Source organism: Borostomias antarcticus, assembly GCF_949987555.1.
Source record: "Borostomias antarcticus genome assembly, chromosome: 13".
Classification (NCBI taxonomy): Eukaryota; Metazoa; Chordata; class Actinopteri; order Stomiiformes; family Stomiidae; genus Borostomias; species Borostomias antarcticus.
Genome location: NC_140246.1, coordinates 14,501,683 through 14,525,354, shown reverse-complemented (window position 1 = coordinate 14,525,354; position 23,672 = coordinate 14,501,683). Strand labels below are relative to the sequence as shown.

Here is a 23,672-nt window from a genome sequence, read left to right as displayed (position 1 = left end):
CATACATACATACATAAATCATTTTATTTATAACAGGCTTTTCATCGTGAGATAGTCTCAAAGCGCTGAATAGCATTGAGCTAATGTTACCTCCTTCCCAAATGCGTTAGCTGATGTTAATGTTACCTCAATTCCTGAACTTCCTTTAACTTAGCTTAACATTAGCTAACATGTTCTGCACAGTAATGTCTGCATACTCTACTCTGTCAAAGAATGGATACAGCACAGCTTCTTGGCGTGGCGACAATTATTCTGAGCAGATCATTTTGTCTCCCAGAAGACACCGGGTCTCCCTAGGAACCGAATTTGAAATCCCAGAGTGTGGAATGGAATGTAGAATTACATAAATATCCCGGCACGTGGAACACTTAACTTCTTGTCCCGCTCACCTTGTTGCTATGGCGTTTCTTGCTGACGGACGGCGAGCTGGGCTGTCCTGGGCTGGCGATGGCGCTGGAGGCCACCGAGGTGGCGGCCGAGAGGCCGTGGGGCCCTTTGTCCGCCGGCGCTGACAGCGATGAGGAGGCGGGGCCGGGGCCGGTCAGGGGCGGAGCCTGCTGCTGGGAAACCTTCTGGAGCTCGGCGGCCAGTTGTTTAGGGTCCACCCCTGGCGACCTGGGAGGCCTGTCACCTGCAGGGGGCATAGGTGTCACGTGCACACAGACACACGCGCGCACACACACACACACAGGCAGAGGTGTTCATACACATACATTACATAATAAACCAGCTCAGTGGCTAGAGTCCGCTTTGAGATTGGGTGGTTGGGGGTTCGATCCCCGGCCGAGTCATACTACAAAGACTATAAAAAATGGTACCCAATGCCTCCCTGCTTGAGACCCAGCATCAAGGGTTGGATTAGGAGTAAGTCCCTGCGACATACTAGCGTCATGTCCAGGGGGTGTACTTGTACATCAAGCTGCCTCACGCTAAGGAATCAGGAGATAGGCTCCTGCCCTATGGGCCACTAGGCTCTAGAACCATTGCACTGATACTTATTTATTTCAAAATGGAAAGCAATATCAATGTAGTCCACGCATGGAGAGAAGAAAGCAAGGGAGATTAAGTGCAGGCAGGAGGGAAGATAAATACAGAGAGTGAGAGGGAGAGAGAGAAGAGAGAAGAGAGAGAGGAGGGGGGGGTGGTGTCAGCTCAAGGTGAAGGAGGATAAACCCCTATAGTACCTTTGGTCTGGTCCTGGAAATCGAGGTGCTGGGAGCCTTCTGAGTCAGCAAGCATGTTGAGATCCCTGAAGAAAAAGGAGAGAGATAGATAGATAGAGAGAGAGAGAGAGAGAGAGAGATGGGAGGGGGTCATGCTAGAATTCTTAATCTGAGTGGTATTCTCAGCAGCAATATTCAAAGACATGTTCTTGGGGACCCCAGAGACCTCTATTAACTTGTCGAAAAGGAACATAATATGGGATCTTTAAAATACTTATGAATCAAAAACATATTCTCCAGAAAGAAAGACTTTGACAGTCATAATGACGTCTTGTTTTCAAATACGGTACTTGAGATGGAACCCCAGGCTCGTATCAAAGAGTGTGTGGGTGCGGCTGATGCATCCTCAAACAAATCGTACACAACATAATTCCTTCCCACTCCCTCAAGTCGTGACAGTGGGAGAGAGGGAGCGTGGAAGGCAGTTTAATGAAAGAGAGAGAGAGAGAGAGAGAGAGAGAGAGAGAGTGAGAGAGAGAGGTTTGGAGGAAAACCGAGGAAGGGAATGAGATAGACGCAGGTTAAAGAAGGAGGTAGGAGGGGATGGCGAGATGGAGGGAGGGAGGGAGGGAATACTCACAGTCTCACGCAGAGCTCGGCCTCGCCACACTGCTGTCCCACAAGCCCCTGCACCTCCTCGTATGTCTTCCCCGTGAGGGGGACTCCATTCCACTCCAGCACCTGCATTCCTACACGCGGACAGAAAGCAATCATTGGCTTAGCATGGCTGCTCTATCTACCAGCCTGGAACTGATGGGTTCACACAGCCAGAACTGACTCTGTCGCGATGAGCTCAGTTCAAACTTGACCCCACAAACAGAAATGTAAGAAAACTGTCAGTTGGTGTTTTGAGACATACAGGCCTTGTGTATTAAACACAACTGTGCGGTTGATGCCTTTTTTGGATAATCAACTTATTTCAGGAGAAACCCATGCTTGGAGGAAGAGGGTGAAGGGAAGGTGAGTTTATGTAGCTGAGGGAAACGTGAGAGTAGCTGGTGAAACTCACTCCTCAAAGGAGAGCTGACAGTCCCTCCAAGGAGATCTCTGAGGAGATACATTGAAATGGCAGTCTTGTATTGCAATTTCAATTGAATATAAAGAATCGAGATGGAAGTGACCTAATAACGGGTCAGAAGCGATAGGTCAACTCAGGTCACAGCACTGCAAAACCCTCACGGCGCACTCTCTCTCTCTCTCTCTCTCTCTCCCCCCCTCTCTCTCTCTCTCTCTCTCTCTCTCCCTCCCTCCCCAGCAGGACTTACACGGGCGAAAGCAACTCTTCAGGAAGGACTTCTGCCTCCGCCGGAGCCCACGAGCTGTGTGTGTGATCAACGTGTAGGCTTTGGAGTTAGACACTGTGACTCATTGGCAGTATGACTCACATCACACGCATGCACACGCGCACGCACGCATACACCTACACACATGTCGGAATGAGCAGCACGCACATAATAGTCTTCACGCCTGCCTTGGTTTGACAGGATCCTCTATTCGCACCACAGCAAGACACCGTGTTCTGACATTCCCCAGGAAGTCATGTGTCGCTGTTCCATCCAACGATTTGACTGACACAAACAACCACGGGCGCATCTAAGCCGCAAACCACAGGTGGCACAGCGAGCCTCAATAGGCTACCACTGACTTGTGTGCTTCTGTCACGGTGTCTAGACAATGTAAACAAAGCATTCTGAAAGAGAGAGAAGGGATGGAACTTGTGAAGCTGGGCCCTGTATTAGATTGTATGAAATTACATTGCACAGGGGTTTACAATGACATTTTTACTTCTTTGTTTATTTATTTATTTGTTTATTGGGCATATTTAACCATATTTAACCCCCTCCTGCTGGTGATTATGGGTCATTATCTATTACCTTAGACTAGTGGTCTGGCAGGGTGGCACAGCATTGATGAAACACACACAGGCGCACACGCACACGCGCACGCACGCACGCACGCACGCACACACACACACACACACACACACACACACACACACAGTCGAGTCGAACACAACCTGTAGTTAAAGCTCACTTTGAGACAGCGGGCAGAGAGAGAGGGCAGCTTGTTTTATTAGCTTACGATGAATCCCAGACAGCGATGGCTGAGAGAAAGAGGGAGGTGGAGAAGGGCTGATTTAATAGAGGAAGAGAGAGAGACCACGCAGGAGTGAAAGGAGAAATGGAAGAAAAAGGTAGAGAGGATAGACAGAGGGCAAAGAAGAGAAGAGCGTGTACACACACACGCACGAGCACACACACACACACACACACACACACACACATACACACACACACACATACACGCACGCCCTTGGCGTATGAGCAGATAGCGTTCAGTCACACCCAGGCAAAGCCTGGGCGCGGCGTTGTCTCTCTGTCTGCTGGCTTCGCCGCGTCCGTCTAGCCCAGTCGTACGTCACACGGCGGTGGCCCTACGCACAGGCGCGGGGCCTCCCCTCATCCACCGTGATAGAGAGAGAGAGAGAGAGAGAGTGTCTCGCTGTCCTCAGCCTCCCTCCAGAAGGATCGATAAAGCTCATGAAACTCACTTCTGTTAATACCCTACACTCCCCTCCATCCATCGGGCTGCGCTCTCGCGCCCGCGACTACGGCGCAGCTGTGATATCCGTGATGTAGCGCGGCTCCCCGTGTGTTATTGCTTAGGCTGAGCATCAGCAGGGCCGTGGCGCGGCGCTCACAGACATGGCTGAGATATAGCGTGGCCTATATGGTGGTAGCTGGCTTTTATTACAAGAGGACAAAGCGTGTGTGTTTGGCTGTGTGTGTGTGTGTGTGTGTGTGTGTGTGTGTGTGTGTGTGTGTGTGTGTGTGTGTGTGTGTGTGTGTGTGTGTGTGTGGTGGTATGGTGCCTGCAGAGGTTTTAAGCTGACAGCAACAATATGATGAAGTGCGATTGCATTTAAAGTAGTGGAACTGGGTTTAGAGTTTAGATTGGAGTATTCCCTTCCTCCCTCTCTCTTTCTCTATCTCTGTCCTGCCAGTTTACCTCTTTCTACTATATCTCTTTCTCTCCATCTTTTTTTTCTTCTCCCAAACCTCTCTCTCTCTCTCCTTTCATATGAAGTGTATTACATAATGACATATCCATATTTAATACAATGTAATGTGTGATGTTATCAAATAACGTGTATAACATGTATGATAGAAATGTGACATGTGGAACATTTTAACATCCATTACTATCACTATTCCTCTGAAATACTGTACACAATGATTTATATTGTGTGTAACGTTATCATACTGCTCGACTTATAATAGTCATACATAGGCTACAGTATAACAATAACTCCATCTCATTACAATTTGTTAATCCAAGATATGACCGTACACCACTCATCTTTTTTGTGAACGTACAGTATCCCATCCGACAACCGCCTGAAAATATAGGCTATTAGAACCCCCCCCCCCACCTCTAAACACGGTTCTCTTGAGTGTTTCTCTCCGCTGATGTTTTGCTGTTTCAAAGTGAGTCATGGCTTCTTGCCGGAAGGGAGGTGACAGAACTGATCCGACATTCAAATTAACTTCTGTTTTCGTTGGCTCCTTGTCTCTCTCTCTCAAACCACACGCAGGCTCCTCTCCAACGGTTTGCCAACAGCGATGCGCCGTACCTCACGCACCTCAGGTCGCCACAGGCTCATGTTGACAGAGCGGCTGGCCGACGTAGAGCGGAAGACAGAAGATCAGACAAGGCTACAACGGGAAGCTTAAGTATTCTTTCTAAGTTCTTTCTTGCTCTCTCTGACGGCTGACAGCAAAGTGCACCATCAGCGTGAGAATGTTTCGCCTCATAGCCTTTGCATAATGCTGATTCTCTCCTTCTATTCTAATTGAGAACAGACCGTAGGCCTGAATCTCTCCGCGAGTGAACTAACTTACCCTCCAGAATCTTTCCGGTCTGTTCCGCAGCTCCGCCAGGTAAGACTTTGGCAACGTAGGCTCCGATGTCCCCGTTACTCCCCGGGACCTCCTTCCCGCCCACCACGCGGATGCCTAGTCCATTTCCTGAACAGGAAGAGAGATTCCAAATGACGAAGGAGTAAGAGAAGACTGTGATATCGACCTCTGTTAAGATGAGTCTGGAATAAAAGTGTAATTGGATTTAATTGAAGACAGAAATTAAACAATAAATACACTAAATATGCATTTTACACACACGCATACACATAAACACACACACACACATACACACGCGCACACGCACACACAGCAATCAAGTGAACAGACACATGATCAAACACTGACAGTCTTCCCTCTTATAAAGCAATCATATAAAAACTTTCATCAACTTAAGAGCCAAAGAACCCTTGACTTATCAGACACTGACACGGTTAAGAGTTTGGCAAATCACACAGACATTAGACAAATGACTCATTTTGACAAGGCGCCCGACAAACAAGCACTTCCTTTGCGGGCTGCCCGCTAATTGCATGAGATAATCCGGCGTGTGAAGGACGCGCCATTTTGAGTGTGGATGACTGATGACAATGGAAAGGAGCGGAGTCCACAGACGAGCCCAGAAATGTCTGCCCTGCACTTGGCCTCAGTGAGAGGTATGATGGTGGCAAGAGATCTGGCTGGAGTGTTATTTATTTTCCTTATCTTTATTACGTGATGATGAATATTTGAGCAAATAATTTAATATAATTAAGGTCAAGGCCATGATTTGTCCTGGGATTGCGTGGTAGTTTGAGTTACCTGAAACACTGCGGTCCTTGGGATCTCTCTGTAGCTTCACTCTAGTGTGTGGAAAGGGGTAGTAGAGACCCTTACCCTATGACACAGACATACGGGACGCTACATTAGTACTATGGAAGGTCATATACCCAATAAAGCGCATGCTTGGCCACAATTGTGGCATACATGATATACATGCAATTGCATATCGTGATTTGAGTGTCATCTCAACATGGGTTTGCATGCATATTATATGGTGTGTGTGTGTGGCATACTATATGGTGTGTGTGTGTGTACCATCAAATTACAATGAAGTGTTTTGGCATGTGTGTGTCACCTGTCTCCTCTCATGTCCGTTCTCTGGCCGGTAGTCTCTAGGTTGATCAAACCAGTCTGTCTCCTCTTGTCGCAGGTGATAGGCTTAAAAAAAACACAGATGAGGAGTTCACTTCCAAACTGTCAATCAACCCTTTACCCTTTCAATTGGGACAGGCTCTCTGGCTGCTTTAGAGGGGTGAGTTCTGGATAGGGGCAGGGTGACTGGCTGCTTTAGAGGGGTGAGTTCTGGATAGGGGCAGGGTGACTGGCTGGTTTAGAGGGGTGAGTTCTGGATAGGGGCAGGGTGACTGGCTGCTTTAGAGGGGTGAGTTCTGGATAGGGGCAGGGTGACTGGCTGGTTTAGAGGGGTGAGTTCTGGATAGGGGCAGGGTGACTGGCTGGTTTAGAGGGGTGAGTTCTGGATAGGGGCAGGGTAGTCTCAATGCCAGACCCATAAGAGTTATTTCGCTGATACACACCTCTGTATGGGTCTGGGACAGTTCATGAAAAAATCTGGTGCTCAGATCCTGGCAATTCATTGGTTTCGCAGGAATCCCTGTGACACCAATCAGTAACGACTTTCGCGATCAAGCACTCCCACCCATAGTTATGCCCCGCCCATCTAACCTTGGCTAGCGTCTCTCATTTGCTGCTACGACCTGTCACCCTTTCAATTTTGAACCATCAATACGCCCTCAGAATACTAGCTTGGGCGGCAAAGTGGCACAGACTCTATTATGTAGTATGCGGAACGCAGAGATTCAACATAATATTTGAATTTGGGGAGAGACTAGGGGCAATATCTGTTAAATAATCAGCGCATCTCCTAATCACTGCTAATCCTCTCCCCGTTTTCTTTATTATATCATTTATGTGTGTAGACCATGACAGATTTCTGTCTAACGTTACACCAAGTCATTTGCTTGATCAACTTGTACAATTTCTGTTTTATCTAATGCTAAATTTAATTTAGGATTTGACTGTAACATAAATTGGGTTCCAAATAATATACTCTTAGTTTTTGAAATATTTAACACCATTTTATTATTCTTAACCCACTCCAATACCTGCTGCAGCTCTTTATTAAGATCTTCTGATAGCTTTTCCACAGTACAGTAGATGAGGCCATATATAATGTTGTATCATCAGCGTATGTAGCCAAATTAGCCCTATTCAGGACCAATGGTAAGTCATATAGTCATATAGTCATATAATAAATAATAATGGACCTAGAGAGCTCCCTTATGGTACACCAGATTTTACATCTCTACTATCCGATAGGCTCCCATTAAAGAACCCTCGCTGTTTTCTACCTGACAAATAACTTGCTATCCAGGAAACTGCGGCAGACTTGAAACCATAAGCTCTTAGTTTATCTACTAACATGTCATGGTCTATCACATCGAATGCCGCACAAAAGTCTAATAAAACTGACCCCACCACCTTTTTATCATCCATGTTCCTAAGATAATTATCCACAATTTGAGCTGGCGCCGTGCACGTTGAATAGCCATCCCTGTAAGCATGCTGTGAATCTGAGTATAATTTATTATCATTGAAATAACTTTGAATTTGACAGAAAACAATTTTCTCCATTAATTTTGCTAGTCCTGACAAAATGCTTACAGATCTGCTATTTGCAACTGTTAGCGTTGCTTTTGCATTTTTAGGCAATGGAACTATCTTTGCCTCCTTCCAAGTCTGAGGGCATACTCCCCATTTTATTCTCTGATTAATAATGTGTGTTACTACAACTACTATCTACTGTGCTGAAATTCTCAGTAACCTACCATCTATACTGTACCATCCAAGCCTGATGGCTTTTCAATTTTAATAGCTAATAACATTTCCAACACTCTTTTGGTTTCCATGGTCCTTAATTCAAATGTACATTCTTTATCCTTCATGATGATGTCTAAAATTTCCGAAGTACACACTACCTGTCCACCATTCATATTTCTCCTCAAATTGTCCACTTACATATAAAATAATCATTGAAATACTGTGCAATTTGTAAAGGCTTTGTAATAAATGACCCATTAACTTCAACAAATGTAGGTACATTGTTAAACCCCTTACCCATAGCATTATTAAATGTTTTCCACAAATTTTTTCTATCATTTTTACTCTCATTAATTCTTATTTGGAAATATGCTTTCTTATTCTTTCGTTTCAATTTTTTCACTTGATTTCTGAGTTTGCAGTACCTCTGCCAGTCAATCACGCAGCCAGACTCTATTGCTTTCTTCTTCACATTATTTAGTTCTGTCATAATATTTCTCAATTCATTATCTAACCAACGTGCCTTTGTTGCTTTAACTGTAATTTTTTTTAACAGGTGCATGTCTTTCAGCCACCTGCAAAAATAACTTCATAAATGTATTTAATGCCAGCTCTGGGTCTTCCTCTACAGACATTATGCCAAGGTACTTTCTTCATATCTTCCACAAACTCCATTTCACTAGTCAGTTCTTGTAGTATCTTTTCAATATTACCTTTGGACCTGATTTTGGCACTTTTGCTTTCCTAGTAAAGGCTACAATATTATGGTCCGAAAATCCCAAAGGTCTTGATAAGGCCTTGGAACACAGAGCTGATGCATTTGTTAAGATATGATCTATACACATAGCAGAGGATTTCCCAGACCGATATGATCTATACACGTAGCAGAGGATTTCCCTGACCGATATGATCTATACATGTAGCAGAGGATTTCCCAGACCTGTTAGTATGTATTCTGGTTGGTTGGTTGAACAGCTGTACAATATCACATGCATTCATTACAGACAACAACTTATTCTTCATTGAGCAGTTAGCAGAGCACCAGTCTATATTTAAATCTCCTAAAAGATACCATTCATTCTTATAGTCAGATATCCTATCTAACATCTCACATATATAATTCAAATATAGCACATTAGCACTAGGTGGCCTATAGCAGCATCCTATCAAAATAGGTTTTAAATGTGGTAGATGTATTTCTAACCATAATACTTCAATATCATTCTTCATCAGATCTTCTATTTTTTTTCACCGGAATATGATTTTGAGTATACAATGCCACGCCCCCTCCATTGCAGTCTCTATCCCTTCTGTAAATACTATAACCTTGTATTGCTATTTCTGTATCATCAAATGTCTGATCTAGGTGTGATTCAGAGATTGCCAAAATGTGGATATTGTTGGTATGTACGTAAATGCAGTGTGAAGATAGGTCTGGCTATGCGAGACTGGCATCTTATAACTCCACTATATTCTTGGGGGAATAAGTGAGTGTGCCATACTAGCTGTGTTTACATAAGGTCCTGTGAAAACATGATACAGGACAACTGACCTATCATTTTCCCTTTCCTTCTTTTATGTAAATACTGTAATACATTTTTATTGTTTTAATGTCCCTGCCCTTATAGGCCTTACTGCAGTATACTTATTTAACAATTTAAATCTTTATGTTGTATCCTATTCTCTATTCACCATTTTGCTTTGGCAACAGATACCATTGTATTTAATGCTAATAAAGCTCATTTGAATTTTATGAATAATAGGCATGTGGCAGGGCTGGAGAAATAGACTAATACTCTACCGTTTGACATATTCTCATGTGAGCTTCTTGGATCATCTCTGTTCAAAGCCATCAGGGAGTCACTGAGGGCTGTAACCAAGGCAAATTGATTTACATCGCATCATTCAACCCCATACTACATCACATGGTTCTATTACTGTACAGTTGATTTATGTGATGGAGATGAGGCTATATCTGAAATGTAGCTCAAATGTAGAGGAACAGAATATCTATTCACCATCTTGTCAAAGTTAATGTTGGGGAATGTTTGAAAGGGGATAACCTTGAGAAAACACATGCTTGTCAGTATAATAGTGTCTACAAATCGTAAAATATAGCAAGAGTAAGATACCATACCTGTCCTTCGACCAACAAGACATACAAAGACATCCATGCTCATACAAAGAAAAAGGCATGCAATTATTCTTTATTACACAGAACAACACATGCATTTACATGGACATGTAAGAGAGAAACAATCTTTTCACTGTCATCTACAAGTCTTGCACTTTCAAAATTAGTTTTCATTAGTATTAACACACTAAGCTATTTCAAGTATTACCTGTACTTCATAACTGTATTGTGTCAAGAAACAATCACAATATGTCACTTAAATATTGATTTTTTTCTGACATTAAGTGAAGTGTAAGATTGATACATAAATGAATGCAATACCTTTTTTTATGGTCAGGTAGGCACTTTTATAAATATATAATTAATAAAAAAAGCAAGAGTTTTTCTTGCAAGTTGTTTGACCTGAGCTTTCAAAATGGATTACACTTTGTGGACCAACACTTGAATGAGCTTGTGTTCTTAAACACATGTATGTCAGTCAGGAAATACTGCTAACTTGAGATGACAGTATTTTGGGAGTTTATATATATGTGAAGGAGTGTCACACGTGGATTTAGAGTAAGCATATAAATGCCATGGTTACAATACATAAAATACATTCAGATGCCGAAAGACTCAAATAAAATTCTAAAAGTAATACTAGGACGGCACGACAGACATGCATGCAAATTTCATTAATAAATACATTCAAAGTCAACTCCCAGATAGAGAGAGAAATAAATAAATTCCACAAAGACAAGAATAAATGCATTCAGAGCTGTGATTAAATTAAACACAACAGGGAGAAACCACCACAAACAAGTCAACAAATAAAAAACATCAAAAGTCAAGCAAGCGAGTGACAGGTGCATGCAAACAGTACCACTCCCAGACAGTTCCAAACAAGAAAGAGGAAACAGGAAGAGCCCCGTTGTGAGGCCACTAGGCCGTCGTTTACCTTCGCTGTCCGACATGGTGCCCTGGAGGTCGTCCATCAGCACGTAGCCCCTGCCTCTCGTCGGCTCCTCCCTCAGGTGCTGCTGCTGCTGGGACTCCTGCAGGGAGAGGCATGAGCCAAACTGGTCCCTCGAGTCGGCTGAGATGGGTGGCAGAGGTCCGGCCGACGCCCGGGCCATGCCCATGGGCTGCCCCACGGGGCTCAGGGGGCTCTCCTCCTCCGAGTTCTGTGCCACGATCGGGATGCGCCCTCGCCCGCCCTGTACAATGGGCAAACTGGTGGGCTTGGTGCGACCCGAGGGGGTTTGGTAGCTAGACCCCTCCGCCGACGCCTCACCGTCCCCCTTGAGCCTGAGCGAAGAGCTGGACGGGTCCCTCTTGATTGACAGGTCCAGGCCGTAGACGGAGGAGGGCCGGGAGGAGGGTCTCGAGCGGCTGCCGCTGGGATAGGCGGAGTCCAAATTCAAGCTCTGACCCAGGTTGAGAGACCCCGCCAAGTTGGTTCCCAATGTCGAGCCCAGATACTTCTGCTGTTCGGCGATGTTCTTGCGCAGGCCGAAGGTGATCTCGTCTTGCAGCAGTCTGCTCGACCTGGGGGACCCGCCGCCAGACCCCAGGTAGCCGCTGTAGTCCGTCTCCAGACCTCTGCCGTCTTGGATGGCGGTGTACTTGGAAGAGATCTTGGGCTCCATCAGTGGGGTTTTGTGCTTCTGGTAGAGCATAGACACCGGCAGCTGCTTGGCCGCCTGCTTCTCCAGCGTCAGTCGACTGATGCTGTACTTCTCCGTCTTGGGGTAGTGTCTTTGGGAGTAGCTGGACACACCGGAACCTGGGGTGTAGTAGTGTTGAGGGAGGCTGGTCAGTTGCTCCAGGCTCTCCGTCCCGCCCCCGCTCCTCCGGAACTCCTGCTTCAGCTGCTGCTTCAGGAGCTTCAGCTCGTACGGCTCCTCCATTAGGTCCTCGTCGTCAGGCGTCTTCCCGTAGGCGTGCAGCCGGGAGGTGGAGTCCAGGTAGTCGGTTGACCCGAGATCGGCGGCGCTCCTTCGCAGGAGCCTCTCCGCCTTGGCCAACTCCTTCTCAGCCAGGCTGTAGGACGAGGACGCCAGGCTGGTGGAGCTCTTGGCTAGCTCTGCCGCATCCTCCAGGAGGACGTAGCTCCGGGGTGTATGGTGGTCGATGTCGGTGTAGAAGGAGTCAGAGACCGTCGACATCGGACTCCCCACCATGCTTCCCACCTCTAGAGCCCGGAGGTCTAAGTGGTTGCCGTACTTGTCGTACTTGACACCCAAGTATGGGGAGGACGCAGGGTCAGGTTGACGGCTGATGACGTCATAGGCAGACGCAATCTTAGTGGCGTCCAGCTCAGAGAGGAGGGCCGCCTGTCTGGCCGCTTTCTGCTGGAGCAGGAGCATCTGGTGGTAGCTCTGCTGCTGGGAACTGGAGAGGGAGGGGACAGAGGAGTAGATGGACTGGGACTGGTAGGACTGGGGAGTCTGATAGAGTGACGGCTGCTGGTACAGTGTCTGGCTTTGGGGATACTGGTAGTGGGAGTACTTGCCGTACTCGTGTTCGGTCTGCGGTGGGACAAACTCGTCAAGTTCCGACTGGGGCGCCGTCCTGGGACGCTCCAGCCCGTGACCTCCGACCTCTTCGCCTTCACCGCCCCCACGGCCGCCCCGCGTCTCCCGGATGTTGCTGACCTCGCTGTCGGACATGTAGTCGCGGTCCTCAGCCACGCTCTGCAGGTAGGCCCTCTCCCTCTTCTCTCTCTCCTTCAGGAGAACGTCCTTCCTCCGGTTGATCCCCATCTCCAGGTACCTCAGCTTGGCGTCAATCTCCTTCTCCTCCTCGTCCAGCTCCGCCTGTTTCTTGCGCAGCTTAGAAGACTCGCGTTCCACCAGGTCCAGCTCACGATCGATGTCTTGGAGGATCTTGGCGCGGGCCATGTTGGAGTTGCGGCACATCCGTCGGCGGGCAGAGCCGGTGCTGTAGCCGGTCTGGCCTGCAGTGCTGGACTCGTCCTCTGAGGGTGGGTTGGGAAGGGTCCTTTTCACCTTCTTCTGAGTGCCAGTTGTGGTGCTTCCTGATGAGCCTTTGCCCTGAGGGAAGAAAGAATGAAATAAAACAGTGGGAAAGGGTGTTTAATCTTTCATGATTCCAATTATCTGATTAAATGAATGAGACAAAAATAAGAGGGGAGAGTACATCTGTCTGTGTCTCTTTTTTCGAATTACAGTAGGCTAATAAAAAGTGTTGTCGTGAGAGTGCAGAGGAGCTTATTGGAAAAGAGTCTATTGACTTAATTGTGAGTTTCAACAGGAAGATATTTCTGGCATTAAATGTTACTCACTGCTCACAAAATCACACCTTCTTAAAGGCAACCTGAAAAGAAGTCATTCATTCACATTAAAATTCTATGGATCTGTGGCAGCTCAATATTTTCCTGCAAGCTCAGCTTTTTGCCCATTCCTTTTATGCATGTATGAGTTGCTCCACAGTGAACAACTGAAGCAGAATACTGATTTCTGATGTCCTGAGAGGGCCAGAGAAAATGTGAAACCAAAGGGACTATGTTTAAACTATGAATATATCTCTTAATAATCATGTATTAACTGTATTCACGCATGCAACTAATCCTACTGAATCAAGCTTGAAAATAACATTTGTGTGACAAGTGTTGTAATTTAAAGAGCGTATGCCTATCAGCTCTTATAGATAACGATAAGGCTACAAATACTATTATAACTATAGTACAATACAGGTGCATCTCAGAAAATTAGAATATTGTGAAAAAGTCCATTATTTTCCGTAATTTAATTCATCCAGTGAAACTTTAATGTATTCTAGATCCATTACACAAAGTGAAATATTCCAAGCCTTTTTTGTTGTAATCTTTATGAGTGTACAGTATGTTCAGTATGTTCATATACTCAATACTTGGTGGGGGCTCTTTTATTATTATTATTATTTTTGATTTTTGATTTTTTTACAAATTACTGCATCAATGTGGAGCATGGCATAAAGGCAATCAGCCTTGAAATATTTCACTACATGTGTAATGAATCTAAAATATATATGAAAGTTTCACTTTTTGAATTAAATTACGGAAATAATGAACTTTCCACAATACATGTATTCTAATTTTCTGAGATGCACCTGAATACTATATTTACAGTGCATCAGTAATTCCAAATCTATTTTACCTCCCCACTGTAGCACCAGTCCCTAATCAAACAGATAAAACTACTAACCCATGTATAATACGGTAATAATGTATATTTATTTGTATAGAATTGCTGTATGACAGAGAACCTAAAATGGCAATATAAATGAATCTGTTTTACCGCTGCAATATCTTGGAAAGGGCATTCTAGGAGAGGCTCATTAATCTAGACAGAGAGCTTGGCGCGCCAGTGAAATTCAAGCCAAAGAATATATTACAGGAGACAGAACTGCAATAAGACGTCATCTTCAGTATGCTAGTGTAGTAATGCTATGAAAAGACATACATCGTTTTTTATCATTATCAACACCATCAGGGTATTTCCACAAACCTGGAAAAAACTAAATGTGCATGTATGATGGTGTGCAACCTACTCATAAGTATTGTGGAAAAGAAACAACAGGATACTTACAGAATAACCATCACCGTACTGGAGATTGGATGACGCCCTCTCCTCTCCCGTTGGACTCATGGGTTTGGGGTCAGACATGGATCGCTGCATGACCTTAGGTGTCCTGGGACTAGCTGGAGAGACTTTGGTTGGTTCAGGGCTCCCTCTTATTCTCTGAGGGCTGGTGTCACCCAGTGATTTGTCATAGGACACAAACTCGAGGGATTTGCTCGGGGATATACAAGGGGATACGGGAGAGTACAGGACCTTTGGAGATTTTGGAGGGGCCTGAAGGGTGCCAGAATTGGCTTTGAGGTGCGGGGACTGGCCTATATCTAAGGGGGTGGGTCGTCTCTTGGGGGAAGTCCTTTCAGAGTCTGAGAGCTCCATTCTGGTGTCCATCCGTACGTTGCCCTCCGCATCGGTCTGTATTGAGATTTCGGTGTGGGCCTGAATAGACATGTCTGACTGTCCTCCCCTCTCTCCCCTAGAAGTACGAGGCCTGCTTCGTCTGCCCCGAGCTGGGACCTCCCATTCTTCCTGGTCCTCGTCGTCTGTCTGAACGCAGCTGTCCACGCTCTTCTTCGCCGTCCTCTTCTTCCTCCCCGCCGTGTAGGCCTTTTCCACCGCGCCATCCTCCTCGTCCGTCTGAACCCCGCTGTCCATAATCTTCCGAGCCAGCTCTGTGCCGTCGGGCCCCAGCACGACTGCTTCTTGTTGGCCATGACCCGGCAGGTCTGCCCCTGGGTACATTTTCCGGAACTTCTGCTCCTCCAGCTGTTGGCGAAGCTGCTCTTGGAGCCTCTGGATCTGGTCCAGCTGCTGCTGCTGCTGCGCGTAGGTTTCCTTCTGCATCATGAGGTGCGCCTGCCGCTCCTCTTCCTGCTGGCACAGGATGTGTTGCTTCATGGACTGCAGCTCCTCCAGCTCCTTCTGAACCAGCATCTGCTCCTGCTCGCGGAAGCGCTGGATCTCCTGCCGCTCCCACTCCAGCTCCTCTGCCAGCCGCTGCTGCTTGATCTTCTCCATCTCCAGCATCTCCCGCTCCATCTGATACTGGCCATCCCCGGGGACCATGGGGGAGGACAGGGCCTCCAGCGAGGCGGCGATGGCCTCCAGAGACGCGTCAGTGTAAGAGTCCAGAGACAGAGAGGTCGCAGCAGTGGTGACAGCGTCAGTGGTGGAGATGCTCTCTTTGGAGGTCTCCAGGTTGAGGGGAGCATTGTCATGCTCCTCTGTCGAAGTGATGGAGATGGTGGAGAGGAAGCTATGGGATCTGGTGAGGGGCTGGTTCTGGAGATTAGAGAGGGACGGCATGGTGTCGCTGGTGTGCATCCCTGACAGCGTGTTGTAGGAGGTGCTGAAGATGGAGCCAGGCTGGGTAGTGATGGCATACGTGGATGGAACAGGTGCAGCCACCGAAGAGTAAACCACTCCGTTAGATGACCTCAAAACACTGCTTGTTCCAAAGATTGTCCCAACAGCAACTGTGACTCCGGCTTGTGAATAAGGAGGAATTGTCATTCCCGAATATGCCCCTTTCTTGGAGTAGTCCACTGCTTCACCTGTTAAGTGAAAAATATCAATTGAGTCCATAAAAAAGTAAGTAATTTGAATGGCAAAATAGTTGACAAAAAGCCATGCGCCATGCAAATGATGCAAAAGACAAAAAAAGGAAAGTCCTGCCATGCCAGATGCAAAGTGATGAGAAACAGAACAATATGGAACAGCATCCAAGCATATGCAGCTGTATACAAAATTATGATGAAGGTAGAATGAAAAAATAAGGAAAATCAAATGTCCATGCACACTTATATGACAGAGAAAAAGAGAACGAAAACAAAAAACCAAACAACAAAAAAATCACAAAAGCGGCACATGTATCAGCCATGTATCAAAGTAGCATTTCAGGGAGAGATCCGCAATGTCACTGCACTGACCTGCATCAGACACCTTCGCTGATGTCAGGTCGACTGCACCTTCAGTCGTGCTATTGAAATTATAACTGTTCCTGCTCTTGTAGAGAAAAAGCCCAGCCTCTGCCAGGTTGGTGTCTGACATGGACGGTTTGATTCCACCAAAGCCTCTCATGCCATACGGCGAGCGGTCATACTGGTAATGGTCATCCCTGTAGCCGAAACGGTCTTCGGGCAAAGGCGTGGTCGGCTGCTGGCTTGTGCAGCTCCCTGCAAATGGGAGATTATAGACAACGTCGCAGCACACAGCTCTCCTGCCTGCTGTCAGGTCCACAGGTTTCCCATCGTCCTCTGCGATGACGGCCGTGACGACTTCCGCGCTGGAGGCATCGACTGATACCACGGTGTTGAAAGGTTTCATTGTGCTCAGGTCCACTGCCCCTGCTACAGTAGCTGTGCCGGTGGTTAGGCCATTGGCTACACATCCGGGGGTGGGGGTTGGCGCTATGGTGACTGGTAGCAGCTGGAATGTTCCACCACCTGTGCTTGTTCCAAAAGAGAGGTTGATGGGAATCTCTGCATCAGTGTTGGTAGATGGCTGATAATCTATGGGTCGGTAAATTATCTGAGAAACGGGCTCAAATGCTTTGATTTTCGTGAGCTGCAGGGGCACTGAGGAGGACACTTGGGACATGTCGGCATTCTCAAACCGCTGTATAGTTGCAGCACATGTTACTATGGTGATGCTGTCAGTCACTATGGATACGGTGGAGGACTCAGCACTGAGGTTGACAACTGGTGACTGCACTGCACTAGTCAGACGACCATTCATGTCTGTTACCATGGACTGACGTTTTGACTCTGGGCCGGCGGACAGATCAACACACATCCCCGTCATGTCTGATTCTAAGTCTACCTTCATGGTGCGAAGGTCCACAACCTCTCCTGGCTGGTAGCCTTGTGTAGTCTGGGTCTGTTGTGGTTTAGGTTTTTCCAATGAGAGAGGAACACCATTTGCTCTGGGAGTGGGCATCGGATGTGGTGTCCTCTCATGTACTACAGACACAGTTGTTCTTTGGACTTCTGTAGTTACTACTTGAGAAACAAGGTTGGGCATGACCAATGGGGGCTGTGCTGAAGCCGATATAGCCTCAATGACATGACATGAGCTTGACACAACCTTCTCTGGCCCACATATCTCTTGGCTTTCCATGGACTCAGAGATGCGTGTGTACGCCAGGGGCACCCTAGTTGTCTGAGTTGGTTGGTACTGTGGTTGTGGTTGAGGTTGAGCTTGTCTTGAAGGAGATGCCGGTCCAGGACTTGATGGGGCATGGGTTGTGATGCTCTCCACTGGAGAGTTGGGCTGGGACGGTAGAGTGATGACCACATACGTGTCATGGAGACTGCTGGCATATCTTGGTGAGGAGGGCGTGGAGGCGTGGCCCGACCTTTCGGCAGAGGGGCTCAGATTCAGGGCTATATCAGCAGAGTCTGTGGGAAGGACAGTGGGTCTTGGTGGATGTGAGACATGGGCTGGGGATGTCGGCTGAGAACCTGCCACAGGTTTTGGAGCGAGGGGTGGTTTGACATTATCTGCTGGTCTGTGGCTGTACGCTATCCCAGCAGGGATGGAAGAAGGCTTTGGGGGAACTGGAGGGGGAACATGGGGCTTGTACATTGGTACCACAGGCTGTTTTACTGCTCCGGCTTGGCCTGTTGTCATGGCAAGTGGTTCGGGGGACATGATTGGAGTTGCTGAGGCCTGAGGCGGGAGAGGAACGGGAGGCTTCCGTGGGTAAACTGTTGGTTTGGGCAGGGTGGGAGGTGGCGGTGGTGGAGGGACAGGCACGTCATCTTTTTCCTGAGACAGACCCCTACGGAGGACGGCTGGTTTAGGGGGTACAGGTGGGGCAGTTGACACTATACTGGGCACAGTCGGGGTGTACTGAGGTACCGTGGGTAAGGGCGCTACACTGGCACCTACTGGAGCAAATTGGTTGGGGGCTACACTTGCCGTGGAGGACTTGACATTGGAGAGGTCCATGACTTTGGGTTGGCTTATCTCTACTCGCTGATCAACCTCAGAAGCTGCGACTATGGTTTGTCGTTGGTCTGATGACAGTGCTATGGGAACCTCACAAACAACTGCTGTGGGATCTGCCGGTGAGGAAGGTCTCTGGTCATCATCTGGAGGAATATCTGCCTTTGGCTCATCCTGACTTTTAGCCCAAATGCTCTCTTCATCAGAACCCTCCTCTCCGGAAGAGCACTGCGTCACTTTAAGGTCTGGAATGGGCTGGAGAGCCCTTCTAGGTGTACTGATACTGATATCCTCCCCACTGCCTGGGTGTGCACTGTTGGTTGAGGCCATATCAGGAGCCTGCTGGGTTGGGCTGGTCCCAGGCGTCAAGACTTTCTTCATGAGTTCTTCGTAAGCAGCCTCAGCATCCAGTAGGGTTTTCCCATCCTTGCCCATTGAAAACGTAGCGCTAGTGGAGGTGCTACTGTCAGCAGGCTGCAATACAATCTCAGGCCTTGGCCTCTCTGACACCGGCTGGGCTTGTTTAAATTCCTGCTCCAACTGCATGAATTCTTTCCTCTTCTGCATCATGTCTTCGTAAACCTCATCTGGCGATCTGAGCTTCTTCAGAGGAGCTGGAACTGAGATTTTCTCAGGCTCTTGCTGCTGAGCTTTTGTTTCATCAACAAGGGATTCGTAGGCATAGTCTTCGATTAGCATACCTCCATAGAGGGACTCCTTCCCCGGGGGGATCTCCACCTTTTCAACAGTAGGAGATTTAGCCTTTAGCATGATCTCTTCGTAGACCTCATCGGCACTTTTCAGTGACAGTTTCTCAGATGTGTTCTTGTCGTCTTTGTCGTCGGTCGGCGAGTAAAGAGACACGGATGTGGGGAGCTTGTACACTTTCTGGACGGCTGCAATCTTCTCAGCGTTGACTTCGAACCCCTCGGGCTCTGACTCGATACTGGGGGAGAAATCAGAGCAGGAAGAACGTCTGATCTCCTCCATTTCAGCCTCCTGTCTCAACTCTTCGGTCGGGGAGGCATCCTCAATGGGGGAGAGGTTGCTCGGCGGCGTTTTCGGACGCTCTCGTCTCCTCTGTGCTCGTATTTCCTCTTTGTCCTTCTTGGATTTTTTCCCAGAACCTTTCTGCTTCTCCTGCTCTCTCAGCAGCTCTTCTTCCTCTCTTAACTCCTCTTCCTCCGAGGAGTCTTCTATGGTGGGCAGCACCTGGCCAGGTTGTCTGTGTTTGGCTTTTCTGTGCTGCTTCCCCTCACTGGACCGGATGTGACCGGGGCTGCTGTCACTGTCTTCATCCAGAGAGGACAGAGACGTGGGCGACGTCCCTGGGGTAAAGCTGGATGCATGAAGGCTGGACGAACCGTCGCCTCTGGACCGGTCATCGGGCGAGTCAGTGAGGCTCTCCATTTCTAGTTCTCCGTCGTCTCCGGGCATTCCAGGCACGTGCACCGGGGCGCTGGTGGTGTTGAGCTCAATGGTTCTAAATTTACGTACGCCCATGCCGCCCTCCTGCTCCCCTTCCAGAAGTGTGTCAACTTTGGATTCATATGCTTCCACTGTCCCTGTCTCATCAGGTTTATCCAGCGAGCTGATGATTTTCATGTCCTCTTCGTCCTCGAGGCTGATGGTGTTCCTCTTGAGGAGACGCCTGGCCTTTCCTGACGGACTTCTCTCTTTCACATCTCCTTTGTCCTCTCTCTGTTTCATCTCCTGATCTCGGATTTTTCGCCTTATGAGGTTTTCCTCATCAGACGGGGACGCATCCTCATTCTCACTCATCTCCATGATCTGCTTTCGGATGAACTCTTCATCCTCGCCAGAGATGGGGCTGTCTTTTCCCAGGCTCTCGCTGCTGTCCTCCAACGAGTCACCGCCGATGTCCGTTGGTACCAGCAATTTTCTCTTTGGGCCAACAGTGGCGACATCTTTTTTCTCTGAGATTTCCCTGTCGTCCTCTGAGCTGGGTGATTCAGATGAGATGGGCAGCACCTCCAGTCTGCGCTTGCCCTTGAGTGAGTCAGTGAATTTTTCAGAATTGTCTTTTGGTTGTGTGCTTGTCTGAGCCTCGAGTATGGGGAGGACAGTGCTTTCTAGCTTGGCTAAATCAGAGGGGCTGGTGGGACTGCTCGCCTTTGTGGCAATTTCTTCATCTCCAGGCTCTTTCAAGGTCTCCTTCCCTTTTACCTATTGGAAAAGAAAATAGGTTTTGTAAGGACATATCATATCTTGACAATATATCAGTAAAATAATGTGAAAAGCTTCATGTTTGAAGTGAAAATGTAAAGGTGAAGAGTGAATATCACTTAGCTTTATCCATATCTATGAACTATTAGTTTACACTAGTTTAGTGCATCAGCTAAACTGTAATGAGAATAGATACACCAAAATGATCAGCTATAGTTACTACACCACTACTGCTGCTGCATACTACAGTCACCTCTCCATCCACTTTGGGCTTGGCCACTTGCTGAGCATCAGCTGTTTTCTCAGTTTCAGCCGATGACTTCTCATCCTTTTGGACGTTGGAGTTGTTTTCTTGCTCACTAGCTACAGGGAATGGGAAGGTAGGTTCTACTTTTGGGACTGGGTCTACAGGAACACTATCATTTTTAGATGTATCCACTGATACTTGAGTTGCCTCTGGTGGTGTATTTTCCACCCCTTTATTAGTGCAATCCTCACTAATTACAGGCGGGAATGCTACCTCTTTCTCTTTGACTGACTGAAAACTCTGAGACACTGGAGACTGTTCTGATTCACTCTCTTTAGATAACACTTCCTGCTGCACAGCTTTTTCAAAACCTTTCTCATCATTGCCAGTAGGAGTTTGCACCTTTTGTTTACCTTCACCCACTCCCTGTTCATATTCAGCAATTGCTTTTGGCTTTTGAGCTTCAGAATCTGCATCTATCTGTGTGGGCTTCCCTTCTGCAACCTTCTCAGAGTCTTGTGGCTCACTTATGGCAGCTAAAGGTGAAATGGCCTCCACAGCTTGTGCTTCCTTTTCCGGTTTGACCTTTTCCTCCTCATTAGTCACAGGGGCAGGGGGAGTTAAGTCAGCCATGCCTTTTTCAGATTTGTTAATCACTGGTGGCTCTTGTTCAACCTTTGTGTCAACCAACGTCTGCCTTTCTTCTGTGTGAGCTACACTCTCTGCTTCTGCCTCAGCTATTGGTTCATGCTCAATCTTTTCCGCTTCTCGGTATGTATCTACTGGAGTCTCCCGAGTCTCCACTTTGGGAGATTGAGGTTCAGGCTCCACCTCCTTAGGCTTAACTTGTACAAGGGGCTCGTTTTCGTTCACAGCTTTCTTTTCAGCTACTTTCTCTGGGGCCCTGCGTTCACTCTCTACAAGAGCATCGGATGGATTATTCTCAGCTTGGACTGTTGGCTCTGTCTCCTTATCTACCGTTTTTTCATCGACTGGGGGAGATGGGATAGTAGACTCTACCACTTGAGTTTCCGGAGTGGGCCCTGCTTTTTTAGGCTCAGTTTTCTCTAAAGGAACTGAAGCTGGAGCCCCAGCAGGAGTCTCCTCTGCCACAGGAGCAGGGGTGGGCAATATCTCCTCTGCCTTCTGTGGTTCTGGGGCTATGACAGGTTTTTCCTTTCCAGGACCAACAGGTTCAACCTCAACTACAGGAGCTGGAGCAGGGGCCACCTCTTCCTCTTTTTGTGGTTCTGGATCAGGCTCTTTGTCTGGCTGTGGATCTGCCACTTTAAGAGCTGGAGGTGCCTCAGCTTCGACAGGGGCTGCAGAAACTGGGGAAGAGTTCTCAACCTTCTCAGTAACCGCGGCGGCCGGAGTTTCAGGCTCAGGCTCTTGGTCAGGTTGAGCAGAAGCTTCAGGTGTGACCGTCTCAGGTGCCGGAGCGGCCTCAGCCTCTATCGGCTTAGCAGCTTCTTCCAGAGCGTTCCCTGGGATGCTCTCCTCCTTGACATTACCTGCAGGGGGAGCCGGTGAACTTTCCTCTACCTTGACCTCACTCTGTACAACATCTTGGCTTTCAGACGCCTCTGACACTGCCTCAGTAAGCCCTGGCGCCGCCTGTAAGCTTTTATTCGTTGCCATCTGCTCTGGACCACTCTCCGCGGGGGGAAAAGTGACCGTTTCCTCTGGAGCCGTGTCAGAAGAGCGCTGCTGTTCGACAGCTTTCTCAGGACCACCTTCCTGTTGATCTACCGCTGGGGCCTCAGTAGTACTCTCAGATGCACTCTCTGGTGCAAGTGCTTCCTGTATAGCCTCGGGTACAGCAGGTTCTAATGATTCGGTCTGCTCTGGTTCTTTACACTCTGGGGCACTATCAGAGGGAGGGGAGGCATGCTGGGATGGGTCAGGTGGATCGTCTGCATTCACAGACACGGTGTCTGGTGTTCGGGTTTGGGTGGGTTCGGGAACTACCTTGGTATCTGGTAGCGGCTGGGTCGCTGCTGCTGCTGCTGCTTCTACCAGGCGTTTGCTCTCCACCGCAGGTACCTCTGGAGGAGCCTGGGTGACTGACGGTTCTGGTTCTGTTCTGGTTAACCCTTCGGCAGCAGCAGCAGCAGCAACTGGGGAGGCAGGGGCTGGAGAGGCAGGGGCTGGAGCTGGGGCAGGGGAGGCAGGAGGTGTGGGGATGGGTGCGGGCGGTTGCTTCTTTGCCGGCGAGGCCACGGGCGGAGGGGACGTTTCTCCCAGCTGGCCGGAGAGGGCTCGGTGGGTCTGGCAGTTCAGGCAAAGCCATTCTTTCTGTCAAACAGAAAAATAAAGACAATGTCCATTAATGTTGAAAGGAGTTTTAATAAAGGCTTACCTCATGCAATTGCAGTGCGGTTGTTCTTGTAATGTAGAGTGCAGACACAGAATATAATTTTTGCAGACACAGAATATAATTTTGTTAAGGAAATATCTTTGCATCATACAGGGTCACGGGCTCACAACAACGAGGCACCATGAAACCGAATGGCACGATCAGCTACATCAACTGCAAGATGTTAAGTGGGTCAAGTTATGGTTTATAGT

At 47.7% G+C, this 23,672-nt stretch overlaps 1 protein-coding gene across 1 annotated transcript in view; it reads right to left on the bottom strand.

Annotated features, from left to right (window-relative positions):
* pcloa (piccolo presynaptic cytomatrix protein a) overlaps positions 1 to 23,672 on the bottom strand; it is a gene marked incomplete at both ends in the record, with an annotated part of 57,813 nt that overhangs the window by 13,682 nt on the left and 20,459 nt on the right. The window contains 13 exons of the mRNA XM_084448014.1: positions 390 to 631; positions 1,185 to 1,249; positions 1,804 to 1,912; positions 5,126 to 5,251; positions 5,945 to 6,020; positions 6,261 to 6,343; positions 9,825 to 9,893; positions 11,095 to 13,192; positions 14,729 to 16,272; positions 16,639 to 17,100; positions 17,947 to 18,074; positions 18,303 to 20,854; positions 22,452 to 23,399. Coding sequence (XP_084304140.1) covers positions 390 to 631; positions 1,185 to 1,249; positions 1,804 to 1,912; positions 5,126 to 5,251; positions 5,945 to 6,020; positions 6,261 to 6,343; positions 9,825 to 9,893; positions 11,095 to 13,192; positions 14,729 to 16,272; positions 16,639 to 17,100; positions 17,947 to 18,074; positions 18,303 to 20,854; positions 22,452 to 23,399 — 8,502 coding nt within the window. The remainder of the gene's footprint in view (positions 1 to 389; positions 632 to 1,184; positions 1,250 to 1,803; positions 1,913 to 5,125; positions 5,252 to 5,944; positions 6,021 to 6,260; positions 6,344 to 9,824; positions 9,894 to 11,094; positions 13,193 to 14,728; positions 16,273 to 16,638; positions 17,101 to 17,946; positions 18,075 to 18,302; positions 20,855 to 22,451; positions 23,400 to 23,672) is intronic.